The 26,373-nt window shown below is 39.9% G+C and overlaps 1 protein-coding gene across 2 annotated transcripts; it reads right to left on the reverse strand.

The window, feature by feature from the left end:
• LOC310986561 (protein FAM107B) lies at nucleotides 1-26,373 on the reverse strand. Of its 2 annotated transcripts, XM_083972511.1 has the most exons (5): nucleotides 26,081-26,373; nucleotides 19,158-19,233; nucleotides 11,552-11,756; nucleotides 2,774-2,933; nucleotides 1-2,428 (listed from the first exon to the last, which is right to left on the reverse strand). In XM_083972511.1, the coding sequence occupies exons 1-5, from the start codon at nucleotides 26,102-26,104 to the stop codon at nucleotides 2,312-2,314; spliced, it is 582 nt and encodes a 193-aa protein (XP_083828637.1). In that variant the 5' UTR covers nucleotides 26,105-26,373; the 3' UTR covers nucleotides 1-2,311. The 2 variants fall into 2 exon arrangements, with proteins under 2 accessions (XP_083828637.1, XP_083828636.1); XM_083972510.1 differs by lacking the exons at nucleotides 19,158-19,233; nucleotides 26,081-26,373 and adding an exon at nucleotides 15,777-15,960.

The raw sequence follows: 26,373 nt of genomic DNA on the forward strand, positions 1-26,373 counted from the left end.
GAAGGATTAGTCCTTTATTTCTTCTCATTGTTGATACTTTTCTTTGTCTTTTTCTGGTTTTATTTAGCTGAGTCTGAACATGTTCAGAACAAACTCTCTCTATAAAAGCCACATAAAGAAAACATAACAAAGTCAGAAAACAAAATTAATTCTGTTAGTTTTTAATCTTCATTGTTTACAAAGTGAAAGTCTAAGTGATTTCAGTGATTGTACAGTTGACTATGAGCGACATAAGGCTTCAGTTACATTTTAATGTGACCTGTGAGAGGAGGATATTTCTGATACATCCAATCATATTAACATCAAAGGCCTCGTATCCCCGGCAACCGATTCTGATTCACTTTATTCTTTCTTGAATACACATCACACAATCCCTTCTTGTTCACCCGTTGAATTGTCATCACATTTTCAGTATCAGAAACAAGAACTTTTTGTGGTTCAGCTGAATATCAATTAGCCTACTTCTTGGTCAAAAAGATGTTGTATTACCCTGAATAATTCATTAATCTATTTCTCATTTATTTAACTTGTATCATAATAATAATATACAAGAACAGTACTTGAGGTGTAGAGTTTGACATTATAGTTGATGTGTAATGATTATGCATAATTATTAACATCTTGTTATTACAAGAAAAAAATGAATTTTGTAATAATAAAACATAGGATCATCAGATTAATGTAATTAAGCCTTTGTTGTATATAAATAATAAGCGTATTGTTCATTGAGTTTATTGAGTCATACAAATAAAGCAGTCTAAAACTTTCTATGGATGTTATTATGAATGTGATACAATAATAAAACCTTGGTTATAGTGCAGCTTGAGTTTGACCCATGAAATCTATATCTTTAGGCACAAGTTCAGTTTGTTCATACAAAATTTTTCATTGTCTTCACCATTCGGAGCTTCTGGATAAAGTCCTGATGAGTGCAACCTTCCTGCTTTTTGAACATGTTCTTGTAGTACAAGACACATTAATTACAATAATCAAATAGGTTTCACCTGCTTACACGATATGATCTTGAAGAAAAACTCTTTTCTTGTGTGACTGTAGTACTCTTCTAATTTGCATCTGTTGATAATAGCAAATCCCATAAAACAATTAGGACTAAATAAAAATCTTTACATACTTCATGTCATAAATACATTTTAGCATCTTGTAATTACAAAAACAATATTCATAATTATGTTGAGCTTTTTCATAATTGGACATAAATATTGTCTTGTAATTACAATAGCCTACTAATTTCACAACTCCTCATTACAAAACGGAAGATAGAAGATTTTTTAGAGACTTTATTGTCATTGTATTACAAAATACAACCAAATTAGGGTTGTGATTACGATTAATCAAGATTAAGTTCTTATTATTGTTATTGAGATATGAATTATTCAATCATTTAGATACTTTCTTCCGTATCTTGTCCTACTTATAAATTATTTTGTAATAACAAAATCTTGTATCTTAACATCTTGTCTTGTAATAGCTGTGAAATGCAAGAAGCTTCAGGTTTCTCATGTGTTAGGCTATTCCTTTTTCGGTTTGAGCTTTTTTCTGTCACCAATTTGATTTATTTCAGTTTTGTTGAGATCTTGGTGAACAGGTCTAAATACTACAGTACCCATGAGCCTTAGCTGTCATTGGCATGGAAACATGACATGGCTCCACAGCCGCAGATCTTTGTCACTTGTCTCACAGCAGAATCTAATTCAACTGTAAATCTCACCTGACTCCAACATCTCATGTTATATAAGTGCCTAAATGCATCATGGGAGTCTTGGCTGTTGTCTCCCATTAATCTTTTATGTGCATACTTTTTACTGAAGACTTTCCATCAACAAAGTAGTTATTTTCTTACACAAGAAGAAGCGACATCTAAAGTAAGTCCTCACGTGTCACCGTAACGTTGATTGAACATCTTGTGATTTGTCAAAAGTTTTTGAATTTCATCCAACAGTTGCTGATAATTATTCAAATCTACAGGATCTCTAACATCTTTCTGTCCTTCAGTTGTTGAGCAGATCCATGGAGACTGTCCATCACGTACCAAGTGTCCAACACAGAAGAGGTCAAATACTAGTAGGAGCCTGTACCTGTTTCAGGTGGGTTTACCTGAGATAGCAGTTTGTTATGTGTCGCATTTTCAACTCGTCTCTTAAGAGACATCACAGTTGCTCTGTCCAACATCTGGGAAGTGTGTCCTCAGTGTCTTTTCAGTGTCTTTTCAGTGTGTCCTCTCCATGTCCTGCAAACATGTGGACTCTCAGGTTCTCAGTTCGCTGTCTCCTGGACAACGGAGGTTGAGCCTCTACACCTCCTTCTCCTCTTTACTGTGAAAAGATGTCCGTCTCAGGTTCTCCTTTACTTTGACGAACTCTGGGGCTCTGAGGTTCTCCTCCTGCTCCCTCTCCTGCTGCTTCTCCAGCTGCAACACAAAGACAACAGAACATGAACAACATTTATCTACCCTCATTTTTGTCCATATCATGCACTGCAACATGAGAAACATGAGTGGTTTCTTTTTTATGTGACAAATCCAGAAAGTCTTTACCACCACTTCAGCTCACACTGAAATATTTGAGCAACTTTTGGATGGATGTGATGTTTGCATGATGTTTACGTGATGATGACTTTGGCGATTCATGTGACTTCTACTCTAAAGCCACCAAAAGTTTTCACCTCATGGCTTGATGAAGACCTTCAAAAAAGTCCAACCGACTGGACTCAACATGCTAATGTGTTAAATCAGGATGGTGGCATCGTGTGTTACCTCTTCCAGTTTCTTCTGTCTCTTCAGCAGCTCGGCCTCCAGAGGAGAAATCTTCTTTCGGGCTTCATCCTCTTGTTTCCTCTGTTTGATCAGCTGGTCTCTTTTCCTGGACTCCAGCACTCTGTGCAGCTCTGGCTTCATCTCCACAGTGGCCCCGCCCCTGAGCAAACACACACACACACACATTATATATATTACAGTATTGCACCTATGCATTGATCCTACTGCATACAAACAACACACATCCATAAATGATGTGCAGAAACACATACAAACACAAAGAGTCAGTAGGTACCATGTATTGAACATGGTTGGTGTTAGATTTTGAATCTTTGTGTATCTGAACCACTAGCTTCAATGGCTTTACAACATATCTCAAGTTGAGTGTTTCCTTTGACAGGGGTTTGTGTTGTTGTTTATAACATTATGTTGAGTGTGTGTGTATTTATGCTCATGCTCATGAGTGAACAGTTGTGTGAGTTTCTATGTTGCAATGCATGTTTTACCCAGTAGAGGACAGCCTGTTATAATCAACCATAACACATCACTGTAAACCAGACTTAAATCAGTTATTTAAACCAGTTAAACAAGAGAAGAAAAGAATAAATAAAATTATGTAAAAAAGAGAGACACTTGCATTTGTTGAACACAATTTCAAAAGTTGTAAATGCATGTTAAATTTTCAAAACACTTAACATATACAGAAAGAATAATTTTATCATGATATCTCATTCAAAACTCATATAAACGTGTATTATTTTTATTGTTTTGTTTAGTTTTTTTGCTTGTTTAACCTCAGAAAACTGAACTCCCACTAAGTTGTTTTCGTGGAGGCTGGAAATCTGAATGATAAAGACCTTACATTGCATCATCAGTGCAGCCGCTGCATAATTATCAATCCATTTGCATTTTCTGTCTGTTTTTTCTCTTCGCTTTTTACATTTTCAGATCCATTTTCTAAGCTCTGCAAATGCGTCCCACCTCAAGGTTCACCCGTAGTATAAAGTATGTGAAGTTCAGCTTTTAACAAAGATTTCATTGATTTACAAACAGGTGAAGATGTTCTCCACAGTGTGTTCTCCTGGTCGCCCTCCAACATCCGTATTCCTCCTGAATGATAAAACCACAGTGTAAAAAGCTGTGCAAGTAGTCTAGTAGGAAGGAGGGGTCCCAATGTCCCCGAGACAAACATTTTTGAAACATGGTTTTTTAGGACCCTTAAGGTGTCTACTTAAGATTTTTGCTTGTTGCCCGGGACAACTAATGTCCCATGGGTGTTTTTTGGCGGCCATTTTGAATTTATGTCCGCACGAATGGCGAAAACGCCAATTTTCATAACTCCTAAACCAGACATCATACAAAGACAAATGAACACACTTTTTCTGATAATTTTAACACCAGAAATCAAATGAAAAGGTCACCGAGATGATAAAACCACTCTTTATCAGAGAAAAATGAACTCCAAGTAGTATTTTTGTATAAATTACTCAAAAAAAGTTCGGAAATGTTTTTTCAGTCCATAATTTCTCCCTTTTAATAACTCCGGTTGGTGTTGTCTTTTAGACCGATAGAAAGCCGGATTAGTCACGTTTCCAACGAGGTACAACTTGTAAGGATTGTGCATTCATGGAATGCGCAACAAAGCTAAACGTGTGGGAGCGACCAATTTAGAATTCTGAGAATTCCACACCAATAAAACGCCATTTTTCATAACTCCTAAACCAGACATCACACAAAGACGAATGAACACACTTTTTCTGATAATTTTAACACCAGATATCAAATGAAAAGGTCACTGAGACGGTAGAACCACTCTTTATCAGATAAAAATGAACTCTCGTGTATTATTTTAGCATATATTACTCAAAAAAAGTTCGGAAATGGGTTGGGAAATGTTTTTTCAGTCCATAATTTCTCCCTTTTGATAACTCCGGTTGGTGCTGTCTTTTAGACCGATTGAAAGCCTGATTACTCACCTTTCCAACGAGGTACAACTTGTAAGGGATGTGCATTCATGGAATGGGCGACAAAACTATACGTGTTGGAGCGACCAATAGAATTCTTAGAATTTCTCCTAAACCAGACATGATACAAAGACGAATGAACACACTTTTTCTGATAATATTGACACCAGGAATCAAATGGAAAGGTCACCGAGATGGTAAAACCACTCTTTATCAGAGAAAAATAAACTCTAAGTAATATTATAGCAAATAATAGCTACTACCTAATTGACAGCTAAAACAGGTTCAGGGTTCCTATACGCAAGTATGGAAAGTATGAAAATATATGGAATTTGATTCCCAGGCCTGGAAAAGTATGGAAAATTGAAACTATTATATTTATCTTAATACATATCTTGGTCTTATCTAAAGTTGGGTTAATCTGTCAAAAAATACGTCATGAGGGGTGGCGTTTAGCTCACTGGGTAGAGCTGCCGCCCCATGTTGAGGCTCAGTCCTCAGTGAAGGCGGCCCCGGTTCGAGTCCCACGTCGGATGGCCCTTTCCTGCGTGTCATTCCCCCACTCTCTGCCTCCCCATTTCCTGTCTCTCTCTCTCAACTGCACTATCAATAAAGGCAATAAAAGCCCCCAAAAAAACATTTAAAAAAAAAAAAAAAAAACGTCATGAAGAGGAAAAAAAAACATATATAAGTCGCACTGGTCTATAAGTCGCATTTATTTTTCAAACATTTAATTAACAGTCGGGTCTCATATAACTGCCAGGGCTTTGTGTACACAAACAAATAAAGGCCAGCATCAAATAGCCTACTACAGGCCAGGTCAAAAAAAGAAAGAAAAACAACTCTGTCAACTGGAACAAACTGGTGAGGATATGATCAGAAACTCTTTGTGGACTGTCTGTGAAGATTGACGGGAGTGAAGCCGACCTCTCCTCTGCTTCAGAGAGGGACAGCCCTGCACTGTCGGACCTGGGTCTCTGCTCCGTGTAGGAGCCCGGCCGGGACTGGAGCAGAGACCAAAGACGGACCGCAGAACACGCTGTGAAAATACTCTGAATTGACTTGAATGGGAGTGAAGCGCTACAGTGCAACGGAGACAGAGACCCAGGTCCGACAGCGCAGTGAGGAGAACAGCACATGAGGAAGATGAAGATGAGCTACTGAATGAGGAAGAATTTAGAAATAAAAGCCTCCCTGCCCTCTTGTGGTCATAGATGACATAGTGTATATTTTTGATGTATAGGCCTAAGTCGTTTTAGGTCGCATGGCCAGCCAAACTACTAAAAAAAGCGCAACTTACAGTCTGTAAAATATGGTAGCTATAGCTACTATCTCCTGGAAATTACTTGGTGACATCCATTTTGGCAGGGAGGGAGGCAGGTGAGCAAAGTCCACTCTTGACTTGCAGTAATTGTTCTCCTCATTGCCCAGAAAGAGTTTGAAGTTGGCTTCATCTGGTCTAGTATCTGCAGGCAGATTTCTCCAAATGTGTGAGGTAGAGTTGTGAGAGCATGAAAGAGGGCATTCCCATCTTGGATGAAGATGACATCCTTGGGGTTAGGGCACTACTTCATCAGTGTTTTCATCTAAGAGGAAGGCAACATGCTGGCTTTGTTGGTCTTGGCAAAGAACCCTTTTCCAATGACTCCTACCAACAAGACTCCATCAAGGGACAGTAAAGGCTGGTGTATGGCTTCTCTGAGAAGTTTATAGTGCAGGGTACAGCTACAAAGAAGCCCCAGGACTTCAAACTCTTTCTGGGCAATGAGGAGAACAAGAAGCAGCTCTGCCAGTTGATGCTCAAGGTCTGGGGGTGTAAGGGGGCAGCATCTTGGCTGATGAAGTGCGAAACAGCTACTCTCATCATGGAGGGAAGAGCTCATCAGCTAATATCATCAGGAGGAAGTAAGTTCATTGGTCCATACCTAGGAAAGGTCACCTTTTTCTGCCAAGCTATCGTATCATGTATTTTGTGCTATTTCAGGTTGTGGTCACTGAGATCCATGCTCCCCGCTCTAACCAGGAGGAGCCTGCCAGCCGGGTGGTCCTCTACCCACGTCATGCTATCAAGCTGGGTGTATTGGGCGCTTGATTTCATTTTATTTTCTGAGGTGCTTATGGGAGGGGATAAAGGGGACGGTGGGCACAGCCAGAGAGTGAAGCGCAGGTGATATAGATTGAGTACTGATTTTTGTCTTTGTTCAGAATCAGCAGGAGCGTCACGCCACATCTTTTGATCGTGAGTTAACATTTTTGAGATTTAAGTCTGCAATAGTGAGGACCCCAGACACTGACATCTTTGTCATCCTCCTTCACCACGCTCACACCATCAGCTTCACTGTCTTCGTTGACATTGGTACGGACAAGCACCATCAGCTGATCAACGTGACAGAACAATTTAGAAGTCACATAGTAAACTATCACAACTATCACAATTAGTCTAAGGCTTTTCAATTAAAGCAGAAGTAAGTGGAATGTTTGTGTTAATATAAGTCTTAAATAGTTGTATCTTCCGACAGCAATCACTTCTATAGAGTGTTTGGTCCGAAACACGGATCTGTCAGTCACTCTGCTCTGCTGTAAGCCGAAGAGAAAACTTCTTGTATACTTCCTTGTATCCTACAACCTTTATCCAATGAGGAGAGAGAACGGCATAAAGGGGCAGTCCTCTCTGTGTGTGCAGCCAAGGGATGCGCGTGAATGTGGTGACGTAGGGACGAGGACCAATAGATCCATGACGAGGGCGGGAGCTGCTAACTCCATCGGCTGACAAGAAGTTAGCCAAAACGACCAGATCGCTTACTTCTGCTTTAAGGTAAAAATGTAGCATAGCCATGGGAGAAATCCTGTTTAGCTCCTCTTTAAGGGCAGAGGCAAGGTGGCCCCACTCAAAAAGCTCCAAAAGAACCCCAAATTCCAAAGGGCCTTCAGGTTGGTGGATTATTATTTTATATTTTTGAATTTGGTATGGTATTTGGTACACTTAAAAGGGAAAACCTATTATCCCAACAATCTTTTTACAGTCAGCTGGGCGATAAGTCGAAGGTCAAACCAGAGGTGCAGGAGCAGCTGGAGGGCTTCACATGTCTGATGTATGGCCAATCACATCTAACATCTGTGAACCTGGCCAGGACGAAGATCCGAAAGAAAATAATGGGCAAATTGGACAGATTGATGATGAGATGGACAAAGCTAATGGCCATACTTTCCATACTTTTTACAGAATCTAATTTCCAGACGTCTCTCTGTAAAAAATTCAAATAATTTGTGACATTTGAGTAATTAGATGTGTATGATGTAAATAAGTTATGCAAGTAATCGATTGTTTTCATTATTCTGAATTTGTATACAATTATGTCACCAAATAATTTCCAGGAGATTGTAGAAAGGTACAGTAGCGCCGCATACTAAATAATTAACCCAAATAACTAAGACCAAACCCAGATAAGCATTAAGAGATAAATATATTTACATATAATAGTTTCCATTTTCCATACTTTTCCAGACCTGGGAATGTATATAATCAAATTCCATATATTTTCATACTTTCCATACTTGCGTATAGGAACCCTGAACCTGTTTTAGCTGTCAATTAGGTAGTAGCTATTATTTGCTATAATATTACTTAGAGTTTATTTTTCTCTGATAAAGAGTGGTTTTACCATCTCGGTGACCTTTCCATTTGATTCCTGGTGTCAATATTATCAGAAAAAGTGTGTTCATTCGTCTTTGTATCATGTCTGGTTTAGGAGAAATTCTAAGAATTCTATTGGTCGCTCCAACACGTATAGTTTTGTCGCCCATTCCATGAATGCACATCCCTTACAAGTTGTACCTCGTTGGAAAGGTGAGTAATCAGGCTTTCAATCGGTCTAAAAGACAGCACCAACCGGAGTTATCAAAAGGGAGAAATTATGGACTGAAAAAACATTTCCCAACCCATTTCCGAACTTTTTTTGAGTAATATATGCTAAAATAATACACGAGAGTTCATTTTTATCTGATAAAGAGTGGTTCTACCGTCTCAGTGACCTTTTCATTTGATTTCTGGTGTCAAAATAATCAGAAAAAGTGTGTTCATTCGTCTTTGTGTGATGTCTGGTTTAGGAGTTATGAAAAATGGCGTTTTATTGGTGTGGAATTCTCAGAATTCTAAATTGGTCGCTCCCACACGTTTAGCTTTGTTGCGCATTCCATGAATGCACAATCCTTACAAGTTGTACCTCGTTGGAAACGTGACTAATCCGGCTTTCTATCGGTCTAAAAGACAACACCAACCGGAGTTATTAAAAGGGAGAAATTATGGACTGAAAAAACATTTCCGAACTTTTTTTGAGTAATTTATACAAAAATACTACTTGGAGTTCATTTTTCTCTGATAAAGAGTGGTTTTATCATCTCGGTGACCTTTTCATTTGATTTCTGGTGTTAAAATTATCAGAAAAAGTGTGTTCATTTGTCTTTGTATGATGTCTGGTTTAGGAGTTATGAAAATTGGCGTTTTCGCCATTCGTGCGGACATAAATTCAAAATGGCCGCCAAAAAACACCCATGGGACATTAGTTGTCCCGGGCAACAAGCAAAAATCTTAAGTAGACACCTTAAGGGTCCTAAAAAACCATGTTTCAAAAATGTTTGTCTCGGGGACATTGGGACCCCTCCTTCCTACTAGACTAAAGTGAATGAAAGTCTGTGTGGAGGTGATGGGAAAACTTTCCCAGCGTCCTTGGCGGTGAAGGCCTGTGAGGTGGGAGGCTGTTGCTTAGCAGCGTCTGTTCACTTCATCAAAAACTTCACACAGTCTGAGCTCAGCAGTTGAGACAGAGCAGACGACAGTAAAGTCTGATACTCTTCATGTAACCATAGATATCTGACTGGAAAATACTGCTCTCTGATTGGTCAGCAGCTGTCTGTTACTGTAAATGGTGATATGGGTCAGTCAGCAGATGTTGCGTGAGCCCAGATTGAAAACATATTTTCATGTGAAGCTGCATCAAGAGATTAAAGACATTAACCCTCGATAATCTGGACCAAACTGCTCAAAGAGACAAATTTATCTCAAAGTCCATCATGATGTCATGACTCGTTATAGCACATCAGAGTGTAGTAGACAAATGAGAGGGCGGCAGATCCCCTATTGTCCAGAGAAAATGCGTTTATTTTACAGTTTTTCTCTATTGGTTTGGCTCAATTCTTGAAACAGAAATTACATTCTCAAAATAACATGGACAAATCTCCAAACCACCTTGCAAATGTTCACAACAGAATGGCATTTCTCATTGATTTCATCAAATTGCAAATGTCTTAGTACATGTCTCAAGTGTCTTAGTGCATCTTTGCAAATGGTTATGTACAAGTACCCTAGAGTTAGCACAATGAGCATACATTTAGCACATTTTCCAAATGAATAGATCTTGCTGATCTAAGCTGATTAGTTGATTCTCAGTCTAATGGTTGCTCTCTCCAAAACATGTCAGCATGATTTCACTGTGTAAATCATCATATGCACAATAGTCTGTTCAACTGTCAAAATTAGTCAACATACTGCAGGCTAATACCAGGAAAACCATATGAATTTCTTCAGAGCGCAGCGTATGGATGGTCAGGAGGATGAAGATGGTGGCCAGGAGACAGAGGGTGATGACAGTGATGACCAGTGAAAATGTCTCTACTCGTGAAACTTTGTTTACTGCACTATAGGCTTGGTATATTTTTTCTGTTTTTTTTGTGTTCATATTTCATACATGTACAGAGAACTGTAGGCCTATACATTTTGTTTTTACAGTACATAATCTTGAGTTACTTTATGTAGGCTATATGTGAATAAAAATGGTTACAATTTCCTTGGCAATATGAGTGCAGTGTGTGTGATGTCAAACTTTGGAGGCTGCTCTTACTGTAAAGTCCTTTTCTTCGGTTTTATACGTCTCTGCCATAGTGACAAAACATCTAAGCATTTTGACTTGCAGTGCTCACAGAATGCCACAGGGATGATGCATTTTGGGGGCACTGACTACTTACATGAGAAAGAAGTTTGGTTTTGACACATAAGTAAACTGTTTTGGGAGAGATATGAGGTTCTGCAGCTCATCCATGGTGTTATGCTGAACCATCCAGTTTATTTTTGGTAAAAGCACAAAGTGAATGCAAATGAGCCAAAAGCAATTGAGAAAGATCTTTGCCATTTTGATGGTACTGACACTTTACATGGTAAAGGAATCTAGTTTTGAAGCATGTGTGAACAGTTTTGGGAGAGATATGCGCTTTTGCTAGTGAGCTGTAATGTTGTGCAGAACTGTAAGACTGTTTGGCCAAATGGTCTTATAGTTTTAAGAATGTAATTTCTGTTTCAAGAAATGAGCCAAACCAACAGAGAAAAACTGTAAAGGTGAGATAGAGACAATACTGTCCCTTCATCTCAGCCCAGCTTTGAGGCTTGTTGTGTTAGTCCATAGATATGCTCACTTTCAAAAATGTCAAAAACATATCCAAACTTTTCAAAAGCAAGAAACGTAGATGTCCTGACTTTTGCAAAAATAAATAAATAAATCTCACTTTCCTAGAATTTATGAGCTTTCAATTGTTTCTAAAAAATGTCCCCACTTTCCCCAATGTCCTCAATTTGCTAAAATGTCCTCACCTGCCTGAAATGCACTCAAATGTCAACACCAACTCACACAAGTTTTCCATCTTCTAACAAAACTTTTAGTACTTTCTACAAATGTTATCATTTCTGTCCTATGTCCTTTTGACAAATGTCTCATGTGTCCCCCCACATGTTCATGTAGCCTACAGTACTTAAACACCTTTGTACCTTTTGCAGCTGCCCAGCAGTTCTCGGTGAAGCTCTTGGTGACTTTTTGAGGCTTTGACAGGGTTCACCAGCTTCTTGGGTTTTATGAGGTCCTCGTCCTCGTCTCCCTCCAGGTAGTCAGGCGGGGGGACGTAGCCGGACACTGGGGACGGTTTCCTGTTGGCTCCCTCAGACCGGTGCTGCTGCAGGTCTGCATACGCTGAGGCTACAGACACAAGGACAGAGAGGCCTGGGTTGTCATCATCTGAAACTTAGCTTGGATGTTTGTCTTTGGCTGTAATGAGTTGTGTGGCCTGTAGTGGGCGCTGGAAACACCTCCGATATTCATTGGTCATGATGTATGCTAATGTTGTTTGTCAGGATGAAGCTGAATGTTTTTGAACACAGGAGTCCATGCTTTCAGGTTTTATAGTCTAAACTGACTGTCTCTGTCTCTGAGTCTCTGTCCATCGTCCCCGTTTGTCTGGGAGAAGAAAGAACAGATTAAAAGGCATCTGATCCGAGTCCTCAGATATTCTGGGAGACAGAGATCATATGTCATACAGTTCACTTCACACAATGACCTCTTTCTCAAGTGCAACCAGAGCCCAACATCCACTGCTGCTTCATATTTCAGAAAAATTAAATGAGCTCTGAATGTTTGGTGGTTGCTTCGTCTCCATTAGAAACCCGGGGACGGCTACTGTGTGAGGTCAAAAGCATCGAGGCAGCTGCTACAAGAGCAGATGTTGAACCCGGTGCAGGAATCTGTTGTTCCCATTCAGAGTGACATTGATCAGGTCTGGTTGACGGAGGTGTTGGATGCAGTCACAACTCTGCACGATTATCAAGCTGGAAAATGTGATGACTTCGTTCTTTACACAAGATAAACTCATCTGCTGCACCATCTGACACTAAATCTGAAACATTAGTCCAGTGATTGATTTGTTAATGAACAGAAAATTAATTGGGAATCTTGGATCAGACTATACAACATCTCAGCCAAATTGGCAGTGGCTCATAAATTGTTGCACGAATGTATTATTTATTATTATGTTGTTAAGTGTTGTAATAAGCTGAATGGACAAGTGAATTCCCATTAGCAGACAAATGAATCTAGCTATCTATGTTGCTATGCAGTATAGCTACGTATCTTGTCATTGTCATGTTAAGTGTCATGTTCTTCTATGTCTGGGATTTACCGATCATTTACAGTAAAAAAAAAAAAAAAAAAGAAGATAAACACACGGCACAACACAACAATATTTTTTTGGGATAAAATCTGGTTTTCACCATATTTAGTGGATAAAGTGCTGCAGACTGAATCTGATCATGAGCAGGGTGGGATAGAGCAGACGGGCTAATATTCAGGTGATGGGGGAAGCAGTGTTGTGCATCAGTGAACGCTGAATTAAACAAACCTAGATAGATAGATAGATAGATAGATAGATAGATAGATAGATAGATAGATAGATAGACAGATAGACAGATAGACAGATAGATAGATAGATAGATAGATAGATAGATAGATAGATAGATAGATAGATAGATAGATAGATAGACAGATACGAACTACAAGACGATCGTTTTACAGCATGCCGCATAACGTCTCCTGCTGCAGAAGTAAGTTTGTTTGAGTGTTTCAAACAGTTTTATGAAAAAACATGTGAAACCCAGCTTGTGTAAAACATAAATCTGTGATTCTCAACAGGTACAATGATTTATTTAGCTTGGGAGCAGCAATGATTTGGTGAAGGAGGGTAGAAGTAGGTTCTATTGAAAAAGAAAGGCGGACTATTTGTTTAAAAGAAAAACAACAAATGAACATGAACTCATTAATTTTCATCTGTATGCACTGAACTTTGAATTATTTCTTTTTAAGCGTGAACTGGCACAACAGTGGATGGCTGAGGGGTGGCCACACCCTGCTCTCATAGATGTACATTAACCCTGCAGTGAGGAGACTTTGAATCAAGGCTGCATGAATATATCACTGTTATATCTCAGTGAACTGAACGTCTTTGAGTTTTTGACTGCAAGTCACCGAAATACGACTCCTAAACATGATGTTAAAACGGGTTACACTGTGATATACAGTACATATTATAGCTGATTTAAGTGGCCAGAGTCAGACTGTGACTTTAACTTCATTTGAGAATTTGATGTAATGATTCAACAGGAGGGAAGTCAGCCGACCGTCCGTAGGAGAAATGAGCAGGACTGATGCAGGAAGCCTGGACGGACTTTGAGATACAGTGTGGTTTCATATCGATTTGAGACAGGACGTGCAAACTAAATTCTCTCTGTAGTATTGACATCCCCGTGAGTGCCTGTTATCTGGTTACAACGAGAAGCTTATTTCTGCCTCTGTGTGATATCAGTGCAGAAGAAGACTGTCTGACTCCAGAGCAGCCGCAGGAAATGTGATCAGATTACACTGTAATGTCAGAAGATAATGTCTTTACTCTTTAATTCATTCATCCTGAGGAGATTTTTCTGTATCATTTCTCAGTCACTCAAGCATGCGCGCGCGCACACACACACACACACACACACACACACACAGAGACAGTTTTGATAACTCCTCAAACACAGCAGGTTGAAGTCTGAACTCTTACATAAACACTGAGGTCAAACACCCACATGTTGCAATAGACAAAATAACTTGTCTGAGGTCAAACTGCAGCTATGATCGATCAGATCCTGCAGAAAACATCCTGCTGTGTCCTGGATACAACCAGCACACCAGGACTTAACCAGAGCCGCAACATCAGAGACTACTGGACTGAACCAAAACCAAAACCAGGGCCGTTGTATAGAGGAGAAAGGTGATGATAATTCTTGGGGCCCACAAAAAACCCCAGTAGTCTAATCTTTGTATGACTGATTTATTCTGCATAAGACCCTGACTAATACTCATAGTAATGCTGCATTAGCATCAAAACAAAGTAGGCTAAATAAAAAATGATAATACATACGTAGTCTAAGAAAAAAAAAACTGGAAATTTAGGGGGTAGGGGCCCATTTTAGTATTCTTTAAGGGGGCCCAGAATTTCTAGCAACAGCCTTGACCAAAACACTGGACTGAACCAGAGCCCCGAACCAGAACATTACAAGACTGAACCTGGACTAGAAGACCAGAGAGTATGGACCAAACCAGGAGGAAAACAACAGATACTGGACCGGACCAGGACTGAGCGACCTAGCTGAGTCCCAGTGACTCCATCTTCCTCTAGTTGTCCCCATGATAAAACCTGTAAAATGACTCACTGTGTGAGAATCAGACGAGGGAGTTAATGTGAACTCTCACTCCTCTCAGCAACATCACACTTGTTCATCAACAGTTCACACCACTCTGCTCACAACACATGAGACTTTTTAATTATTCATGAACTGTAAATCATGAACATACAAACACACTAATTGCAAACTGAGTGCTGCATTTTGAAGCTGCTTTACATCGCTATATTTAAATGTTGTATTTTTGCAGCCGTCGTTTCTAACATTTTAGTCAAGGATAAACTCATAAAATATCATGCACTGTCATAGATCAAACTGCACAACATTAAACATTAGACTTCTGCCAACAGAATTATAAATCAGTGAAAATAGCTAAGTAACATTTACTCACAAACCATTTTTCTGCACATTGATTGTTCTCAGTTCTGTAGTTCACTTTGCAAATCTAGTTTGAGTAATCTATTCCTGCAAGAAACAAGTTTCAAGATTCAAGAGATTTCAAAGGAGGTTAAATCGAAAGCAACTGGACTTAGTTATTTGTCTGGTCCTCGAAATACTATGACCTGGACAAATGAGAATATGCACCGGCTTAAGATTCAAGAGAGTTTATTTGTCACATACAAGATCATTGCAGTGAGCGATGTATATGACCAGTGAAATCATCTCTATCAACGCTCAACCAGGGTTTTTGACAGTTTGATTTAAGAAAATAGCTCAACGCATCCTTCCTAGAAATTTTGAAAAGAGTTGTCGAAAAACAATTGACACAAAACTCACTATTCTGATAATTCACCCAAAAATCGAGAAATCAAATTAAACCTTAGGATGAAAACAACTTACAAACTGACTATTTTAACCCCCCAAAAAAACAATAAAACTACATCTTACAAAATAATGTGCGCACACAGCACAGTGAAGTACACACCCACCAGTGCAACACATTTTACTTCACTACAAGCTGAATTAAAGAAGAATCCAGGAGCAGGGTCAGTCCCCTGGTTCTTACCCGACTTCACCATCCCCTCCCTGGCTGCAGAGCTCGGCTGCTCTGGGCTGCTGATCCTCCACTGATCCATCGGATCCATCTCATCAGCTACTGCGCCGCTGACAACGATCCTCATGTGTTTCAGCAGCAGCAGCAGCAGCAGCAGCAGCTCTCCTCCTCTGCCTCCTCTCCTCTGACTGAATCATGCCCAGTGTAAAAACAAAGGTCACATGATCCACTCAGTGTTTCCCTCGCTCCTCCTCCTCTTCCTTCTGCTCCTTTGCTTCTTCTCACTCCTCCTCCTTCTATTTCCCTCCTCCTCTTCCTCCAATCCCCCCTTCTTCTCTGTGTGAAGCTGTAGTTCTCCTCCTCAGCCTTTTCCCACGCTGCTGTCGCCTTCACTTCATTTTCCACATCCAGCAGGTTCACAGTTTCACTTTTCAGAGAGCAGACAGTAGAGTCTGAACGTGCCAAAAACCAACACAAGCTGATTCATATTCAAGAGTGATTATTTAGATTTATTTATCTATCCTACAGTTTCATCTCTTCACACGTCGTCATCCTGCAGCACTGACACCTCACCTCAGACGTGTGTTATTCTTCTTTGACTGCAGCTCATGTTTCTGTTGCATCTCCTCATGCCAGTGGAGGATCTCAACGCTGTTCACCACAGCGCTGGATAGTGTGGATGTGGACCATCAACACAAACAGAACAGATCTGACTTCAATAATCTGAATTCAGCCTGTGATTCAGGTGGTTTTGTTTATTTTTGTGGTCACCGCCGGTGTTTACTTTTTAATCAAGCTTGGTTAAAAAGTTTTTTAACCAAATGCAACAATTTCCTTTTTAGCCTTCTTTTAAAAAAACAAATTCAAACAATTTTTTGAAGTTCAAATTTACGACCATGACCATTTTGTATTTCTTTTCTCTTTTTTTGAACTAAATTTAACCAAATTTCAAACCTTTTGTCACATTTATCATTTTTTTATTACCAAAATAACATTTTTATCCAAATTTACCAAAGTTTTTTTTACTAAATTTAATCAAATTTAAACAATTTACTGTAAATATCTGAATGAATGCTGGTTGATGGAGACAAAATGTATGTATCGTCATTAATATTATTACCAGTTTAAAGCTTTAAACTGGTCAGTACAGGGACCCACAGTGGCACATAATGACAGTATGTAAAAGTAAGTAAATAAGAGTCATATAAATGGTTGTTAATGGTTAATGTTTATATTACCTGCTCTGCTGTGATAGGAAATATGATTTATGATGTATCTGAAATACTTTCTCAGCTTCAGTCAACCTTGAACTGAGTTCTTCTGTCCGGTCCTCATCTAGGAGGTGAAACTGCTGGTGTTGAAGCCTGTGTGTAAATGTCCTATATTGTGGATTTATTGTCGTTGTTGTGCTTGAATTAATGTTTCTACTAAACGGTGTCTCTTTGTTGCAGCGATGGAGGGTCTTCTCTATAACCTTTCAAGTTAAATGGCTTTGATAAATAGTTAATTCTGAAGTTTGTGAGTAAATGTGGCCTTTGACCTGAAAAAATGCTTTTGGGCCTCTGACTGGGACTCTGATACTCTCTCTGAGCTAGAGAGGCTCTCGAGCTACAGGATGCAAAGCTACTTAACGACGGGAGCTCAGTCACCACTGAGGACCAAATCCTCCAGGGGATCAGATTCTTTATCCGACATGCTTTGGTGAGCAGAGAGGATGCAACTCAGTGCTGAGTGACAGCAGAGAGAGAAACACTTAAAGTTTGACAGATTACAAGTCACCGACTAGAGGCCAGTGTGTCAGGGTGTGAGTGGACGGAGATGAGAATGAGCTGGTGGAGCTTAAAGAGAGAGCTGGGAACAGTGCTCGTGACATAAACCAGTCAGTCACAACATGAAGACAGGTGACTGCTCTTATTGTTGAAGCTGACTGGTGTAAAACTATATGGGTTTGATCAGAACCAGAATCAGAATCAGAAACTTTATTGATCCCCAGCTGCTCCTTCAGCAAAGAATAGAGAACATGAAATGGCTGATAAAGATATAAATCAAGACATACATATGGACATGAACCAGATAGATACTGTATTATATACATTAAATATTAAGGATATGTCCTTGTTTTACAATATATACAAGAAAAAACAGAATATGTGAAAAAATATGTAGGAATATCATGTCAGTGACAAGATTGTTGAGGGGCAGTTTTTCAGCAAGCAGTCTCTGTATTTACCTCGAAAACGGCTGCGTCTTGTAATGTTCCGTTATTATCTCATAGTGTGGTGAATGTGCAGGTCACAACTTGTCCACAAGAGCGTTTTGGAGTTGTCGAATTGTGTATTTGATGAGTTTGAAGAGGGAAACCAAGAAATTCCATTAGCCTCCGTAGCGTAGCTCTGAGCAGCTTGTGGCTCTGCTCCGCTGTTCTAAAAATAGCTTACACCGACAAATAAATTATTACTAACTATTACTATAGCGATTATGGCAATGGGCACCCAAAGGGAATAAAAGTTCACTGTGAATCATCTCTGTAGTTTGATTTGAAACTAAATGTGCAGTTTATTTTGTGCAGATTATTTTTCCACAACCTCAAATGATATTCAGACTAGACAGTAGGCCTACAGCAGTTTAGTCATTTTTAGTTTTTCTTTGGATTTTTCCGGAGCGAAAAGTTGGAGCAGTGGTTACCTCACACACCAAGAAGGTTCTGGGTTCAAACCCCAAGTCTGTTTGGAGTTTGCATGTTCTCCCTGTGGCTGTGTGGTTTCCAGGTTCCTCCCACAGTCCAAAGACAAAAGCAAAGCATGCACACTAGGCGACTCTCAGACTGTGAATGCGACTGTGTGAGGTTGTTTTTCTATACAGCATGTCAGCCCTGTGATTGACTACACCCTGCCCTTGAACAATATCAGCCGGGATTGGCTCCAACCACCTGCAACCCTGCAGTATAGATAATAGAAGGATGTTTCTGTAGTAAAATCCAGACTTTGAGGCCTTTCATTGGACTTTCAGATGAAAACCAGAGCAGAGAGAGACACCACACAACACCATCCTGCTGTCGGTTGTCAGAGTTTGTTTAAAGAAATCAACATAACAGCCTACATGATCTATTTATAAACCGTTTGTGTGAACCAGTCACGTCACTGTCACTTCCCGTGCCTCCTGATTGGCTACTCTAAATGTGCGTGCAGTTTGAAAACTATTCACACATTCTCATGGTGTAATCAGAGCAGGAAGCAGCTGATGGCTCGGTGGCTCCTCAACAGGCTCATTACAGCCCGATCCACACTGAGGCAGCAGTGATAAGCCTGAACAACCATTCACAGGTCAGCTTCACCTCCCACAGGGCGCCTTTGTTCTCTGGGCTGGATGGTAACCTGAGAGGGACAAACTTACCTTTGCCATTTGGGTGCTTTCCATTTTTCACACACTGCTGCTTCAGTGGAGGCTCATGGTTGATGCTGTACGCCTTCTGGAAAAGACAGAAGAAGTAGAACAAATCATGTAACGATAGAGCGAATATTATTAGAAAAGACACAAGATTACGCTGGTCATTGGTGAGGGACAGAGCGATTACTTCTTGTCTTTGTTTTATGAGAAATCATTGACTGAAATCACAAGTGTCCTGTACCATCAATTTTTCTTAGTAATGGCCACAATTGTAATATAAGGCACAAGTCAAGAGGTTGTTTTCCATAACTCTAAGAATAAATTCAATACACTTTTCTTGACACAGCTACAAAATGCTAACAATAAAAATTAAAATAACAAAAAACAATTATTTTTTTTAACCAAATTTGCCATGTTTTAAACACATAAATCACCACTTTATATGCAATTTATCACATTTTTTTTAAAAACCAACTTAATATTTTTTTTTATCAAAATGTTCTACGTCCTGTCTTGAACAGATGCTAAGCAATGTACTGGCATATACAGGTCTGGGATGAAAATATTTGTTTTCGTTGTTATTCTCTCTTTGTTATAGATCTTACATTCACATTATTGTATTGAACTATGATGTAATGTTTAATTGAGTGGACCACTGGAAGGGAAGTTGCTACCTTGGTAGGGACTGATGGGGATCCAAACAAATAAATAAATTATCACAGCATGGTGGACAAATAAACATAAATCTGGTCAATCACCGCCTGTAAAGGGTGAAGCTGTAGTGTTGATGCCTGAAGACATTACTCAGCTCCCTCACTTTACAAACACCTGGAAACACATGTCCAGGCTGCAGGTTTCTTCTGAAACCAATGAGTTGATGTGAAGGAGGAAGTCTTAAAGTTGTGGACTGTTCCTTTAACAACGTTCAGCTGCAAGAGTTTGAGATTTCCCCTCCATCTCCCTCCTCCTCCTCCTCCTCCTCTCTCAGGGTGTTTCTCAGCTGCTCCTCTCCTGTCTGACTCCAGGTCAGTTGGATGGCGTCCTCCCCGACTGAATGGACTTTGTGTTGGTTGCTAGGAAACCTCATCAGGCTTCAACATGGTGACAAGGCTCTCTCTGTCTCATAGACACCCCCCTTCCTCCTCCCACCTCTTCAGGCCTGATGGGGGCGATGGAGGGGGAGGATGAAGTCTCCACTGTGCCCCTCAGTAATTTAACTCATGGTTCAGGACATTTAAACTGAGACAGACATCAAGACGAGGACAGGTACAACTCCTCCACACATGACACACGCACTTGATCTCCAGTGAAATATAATAATTCATATGTTCATAACAAAACCCGTCCTCAACATTGATGGTGAAGGTGATGCCTTAGGGCCACTGTCATTTCAGCTACTACTCTTCTTGTGCTGCAAACAGCATGAACAGACAAACTAAATGTGTGCGTTGTTGTTACACTGTGCTACGTCTGCGGCATCCGAAGCATCGCCCCTCTAAGCTGCAGGAGGAGAACTGACCTGAAGACAGTCTGACCTCTGCTGGACAATTAGCTACATTACACCCACCTCATTGCACAGGCCAGAGGCACAGGAGGAGGAGGAAGCACTGAGGTCACTTAACGAGGTAAAAAGGCAACAGTACTCCTATTAAGTCTGCATTTCATTCATGGACCAGTCAACACTCAATGAATATGTAAGACACGTGTGGAAATTATTCAAGTTGAAAGGATACAGGCCTACTATCAGCAAATATTTGAAAATATATGGAGGCCCTTTATATCGTTCCAATTAATGTATACCATTTTGTATAGATTGTAAATTGTTGGGACAAGAGGATCATTTGTTGTTTGTGTGTTTGTTTTTAATCATCTATTTTGATTCCTAATTCTTTTTTAAATACTGCAATTAAATAAACACAGCAGTGGGGCGGTGCGTGGTTAAGGCGGCCACCCCATGTAGAGGCTACAGTCCTCAACGCAGGCGTCCCCGGTTCGAATCCTGCGTCGGGCAGACATTTCCTGCATGTCATTCCCCCTCTCTCTGCCTCCCCCTTTCCTGTCTATCTCACTATGTACTATCAAATAAAGGCAAAAATGCCCAAAAAATATACTTAAAAAAAATAAATAAAATAAAATAAACACAGCAGTAAAAATATGCAGGAAACGTACATAAGGCCCAATATATAAATATAAAAGTAAATGTACATGTGTAGTGTGATTATAAAGCAGGTCTAGGTTCTATATGATTACTGTGAAAGTCGTAGTATTCCCTGCTGTCAGGAATTCTGTGACTTTGTGATGTCACAACATCATCAGCACCAAGTCCACCAATCCACCACCTGATGGATTTGGTTTCTCTAAACATTTTACCTGAAATCTGCTTAATTTTTACGACTCAGAAGACAATCAGCCAATCAGAGGAGAGTCTCAGAGCCTCCTCTCTTCTGATTGGCTTACACTGACGGTTTGTCATTAGCCTACAGCTCCAGAGAGAAGCCTGAGCCTGAGAGAGATGTGAAACTACACTTTGATAGCTTTTGGTTCCTAAAAACACAAATATGTCCTCTCATGGATCAACACTTTTAGTAACTCATCCTTATTCTTCTTCAAGTTTTTTAAAATGAACATTTTCTATTTGAGAGACAGAATCAAACGTATATTGAAAACATGATTGTCATCTTTCAGAAGTAAGAAAACAGCAGCTGGGGAAAAAATATACACAGTATCACTGCATAAGACCTGCAGGACGACACACCCTTACCCTTACACACACACACACACACACACACACACACACACACACACACACACACACACACACACACACACACACACACACACACACACACACACACACTCCCCCCACCCCCCAGGTCTTTGTGAAAGCCTACTCTTCTCCTGTGAGTCAGCTCTGGTTTCAGTATTTTTAGCTGCAGAGATTTTCTCTGATTGTCTTAATCTTCCTCTCTGGTCCGAGCTGCATTTAACCCACTGATGATCCACACCACAAACACACAGACCTGGTTCATTTAAAGCCACGTGTGTGTCCTGTGTATGTGCTAATGGATCTGTGAGGCTGCAGCGGCGGGAGGTCACAATGAGTTCCATGTTCTTGCTGTTGATAATGAGCATCGTTACATAACCTCGTGCTGAAAATACTCTGCTGCTATTTATTCTCTCTGACTTGATTCACTTACTCACACATGAGTTCACAGAAAACAGTATCTGAGCTCTGGCCGGTCGAGACCAGGCCGACACTCACAGTATCAGACTGTCACTTACACACTCTTCAACATTGTGGATTGTGACATTTGAATGCAAACTTTATTTATACATGATACATGAGACAAATTTAGTTTAAACTGATTTCAAGAGAAACCGATAGTGTCAGTCAAACTGGAATGATTCACAGGCTAAGGTGCAGTTCGGCTTTCGTTACATTATTATAATACTATAAACATGATTGTATTAACTGTTCTTTAACAATATTTTAATTATTATCACTAGAAATTCTTAGCATCTTGCTATAATCCAGCACATTTACATGTTATGTCCATTAATGTGCACTGTCCCATTCAAATAAACAAAGAAAATGAAAAAGTATACGTATAATTTGTCTTATATTATATATCCTGGAAGTTTAAAAAAAAAACACTTAAAACTACTAAATACCAAAATTTGGCTAAATAAGGATTGAGACTTGTGCTGAGGCAAAGGTAAATATGCTTGTGGGGTGAGAACAGTTTCAAGGCAAAACTCAACCAACATGATCCCCACTGAATTAAATCAATATCAATCAATATTATAGAATTACTGTCAGGCTAGTTGTTTTAAACCACTAATAAACTTTACTCTGTCAGTACTATAGCGATGCACACAGATGTCCCTGCACGATTTAGTGACAAATACATCTGCCCAGATGTGTTAATGATGGTCAATGGATGAGAGATGTTTGCCTGGTGAACTGTAACCAGAGCAGAACCAAAACCCTGGCAGCTGTTGTGTCCACTGCCACTGGTTGACATGAACACCAACAGGAGTTCAGTGAAGGTTCTGGAGCCAGATTACAGTAACACTGAGCTCACCAGGGGAACAGACTCAGTCGCCCCAAGGCATAACTGACCTGTTCCTCTAAATTATCTGTAAATCAACTCTGACTGGAATCAAACAGCTGCTACTGCTCTCAGACTGTTAATGACCCCCGAGGAGTCTTCAATAAATGATTAAAAATGAAGGATGGTTCAGTAGAACATATGAAGACTCTGGAGGCTGAAGTACTGTTGTTGTGGATCACGCTTCAAAATCTTGCATTCTTCAACATGGCACAGGATTATTTGAATTAAATGACTATTAACCATATGTACAGTATCTTACTATGTGTTGGAGTAACACATTACTACATCACAGTAATTCCACCACTTTCTGCAATAATGAGTGGTGTAGCCATTACCTTTTCAAATGAAATAACACGATTATAGTTATCACAGTTTAATCTATATAACAATGATACAGATAAATGTTGACAGTTGTCTTGTCTTGTCCCACACTGCACAACAGGAAACACTGAAATTAAAGACTGTGGCTAGATTAATAAAACAAGTGAAGAAAATTCAAAAGTTAATTTCCCAAGAAAACAAATAGTACTTTTGAAGCAGTGATTTGTAAAATAATTCAATAATGTTTAAAAGAAGTAACAAGTAACCGAAACTCATTACAAATGTTCACTAACTTGTCCAACACTGTTATTGACAGAGTTTATTTTTGTTTTGATATTTGTTTCCCAATTTCCCACAAGAGAATTAATAAAGTATTTCTGACTCTAACTCAAGTACATCTTTGGATTTATGGCAAGATAAAAATTCAAAGTTGATACTATGAGACCCCCCGGTTTCATCTGACCTCCACCTGCTGCTGCTGTCGGGAACACTGCACTGAAAATAGACTAATGAATCCATCTGCAGGGACATTACAGATACATGACCCACTCTGATACCTCCATCCATCCGTCTAGACGACCCTCCGCACGCCTCTGCTCTCAGCTGTTGGTCACCATGCCAACAAACACACCCCGATTCAAACACGCCCTCCTTGACAGGTGCGTCGCACCCCATAGCTCAAATATTTGTAAACGCTTTGCTTTTTATGAGGGTGTTTCCACGCAGACGCCTGGCTGCAGGATGATGTACGCCATGACATCACTGGTGGGTGTGGCTGCAGGTGCATGACCACCAGCCACATGATGCAGTCAGGGTAGCAACATATGGAGTGTCCTTAAAAATAAACATTACTGAACTTTGACACTATTAGCGCCCTTATTTGATGTTGGCTGAATGAATATAATATTAAAGGTACATGTTTCAGACAAGTGCAGCTGGTCAGACAAATATAATACTATATCTTTATAGTAACATGTTTGTCTCGTCCATTCAAGTGGCAGTCCTGGATTTGATGTCGTTTTTAGGAGAACTAGCTTCATCAGAGGAATTTGTAGTTTTCATTACCTTAAATGTTACCAAGAAAAGCTACTTGCAACAAAAATGTTTTGAGAGAAAAATAATCAATACATCACCTGAAATATATGACAGACACAAATTACTTTTCTTATTGTCGATTAGTCTAACTCACTTTCCAGTGATTCACATTAAAAGAAAAAAAAAATTAAAACACTTTCAGCTCTAATATTTCCTCTAAGTTTAGGTGGAGTTTGTGATGCAGTGTGACCTCTGACCTCTGATCTCGTCTTCCCATCCCATCCCAAAATAACTCAATCAGTTGTGGTGTCATGTTGTTAATGTGAATTTAAATATAGCTTTAGATCTGTGCAGCAGGCAAAAGATGTTTATCAAAAAATGGCTGCAGTAAAAAGTGACTTCTTCATTACTGCTGGAATTCAACGCTATCTCATATGGCAAAAAATTTGAATCAGTTTTGGAAAGGCCACACAACCTTTCCATCATGAGTCTAATTGATGTGAGGGGGGGGGGGGTTTTCTGTCATATTTAATTCTTTGATTTTTTTTTCTAACCTCTCCTCAACTGTACATCTGATGACCACAAAATATTCATCAAATGCATAAGTTCAATAAGGTTTGTTTAAATCTTCCTAATTTTCAGTAATACATCTGGAGACGTGTGTTCAGGTCATGTTTGGAAACCTGTACCACAAAACTTTATGGGCAGAATATCATCACAGTGAACAGTTGTACCTGCCCAGGGACTACGGACTACGGATGGAAAGTAGCTAATAAGCTAAATCCGGTACAAGGCATCTCTTCTCATTTCGAGACTAATGTTATTTTGTACATTGTCCCTGATACAAATAAACGTATTAAACTAAACTAATATCTGAGGAGCCATATTGATTGGTCCTAATGGGCATGTCCCACCTGAGATGCTTTTGAGCAATTATAACTAGACTCACTGCAGAAACCATGTGATATCTCCTATAAACATACACTAGTGTTTCCATCCGATTTAAGGTACAGGCTGAGCAGTTGAACTTTAAATTCGCAATAATATTATGCTATACATACTGTGAACTGTAGTGATGAGCTGAGTGCGTGATTGGTTCAGAATGAATGAGCAGCTACATTCATTCATCACCAGGAGGTGGATGGAGGACACGAGACGATGTTCACATCCAGTCCTGTGTCTGGATGTGACACTGTGCCAGGTTGTACCAAAGTCACTGTGAGCTGTGTCTGTGTTAAAAACCAAACCAGGACCTTTTCTGAACCCAAACCGAGCGCATGAAACACACTGTGCTGTTAAGAAAGAAGTTTGAATTCCTGCCCATGTGCACAAATCCCCTCAGTTCATATTGTGACTGGCCTACTGGTTGAAACTTCAATCAAATCCAAATCTACTGGCAAAGCAACACTGTGACAATGTAAACAACAGTAATCCAGACAGCAGAAGAGCAGGACTGACCTTCTTTCCATAAGCGGCTCCCATTCTTCCTACTGCTGCTCCTCTGCTGAGTCTTTGTTGTTTGTTTGTGGCAGCAGGTTCACAGTCCACAGTCTTCCTGCCTTCCTGCCTTTCTTTCCTCTCCAGCACTTTTCCCAGCAGCCTCTGCCCCTGCCCTCCAAAACACCACCACCTCTTTGTCCTCCACTCCCCCCCTGTATGCCTGGCAGCCTGACAGCCCGGGCGCTGGGGTGCGTTAGCCCGCCAAAGTGTGAGGCAGCCCTGCCAGCGTCATAACCCCAAACCAGCACCAA

The sequence above is a fragment of the Trachurus trachurus genome, assembly GCF_905171665.1.
Source record: "Trachurus trachurus genome assembly, chromosome: 5".
Classification (NCBI taxonomy): Eukaryota; Metazoa; Chordata; class Actinopteri; order Carangiformes; family Carangidae; genus Trachurus; species Trachurus trachurus.

What these genes read in the sequence shown, in the direction of transcription:
- LOC310986561 (XM_083972510.1), bottom strand. Translation starts at nt 15,891, where the DNA reads ATGAGGATCGTTGTCAGCGGCGCAGTAGCTGATGAGATGGATCCGATG. An exon ending in CTGCTGGGCAGCTGCAAAAG is followed by an intron (nt 2,934 to 11,551) that starts GTACAAAGGTGT and finishes GTGTTTGCTCAG; the next exon opens with GGGCGGGGCCACTGTGGAGA. An exon ending in GACAGAAGAAACTGGAAGAG is followed by an intron (nt 2,429 to 2,773) that starts GTAACACACGAT and finishes TTTGTGTTGCAG; the next exon opens with CTGGAGAAGCAGCAGGAGAG.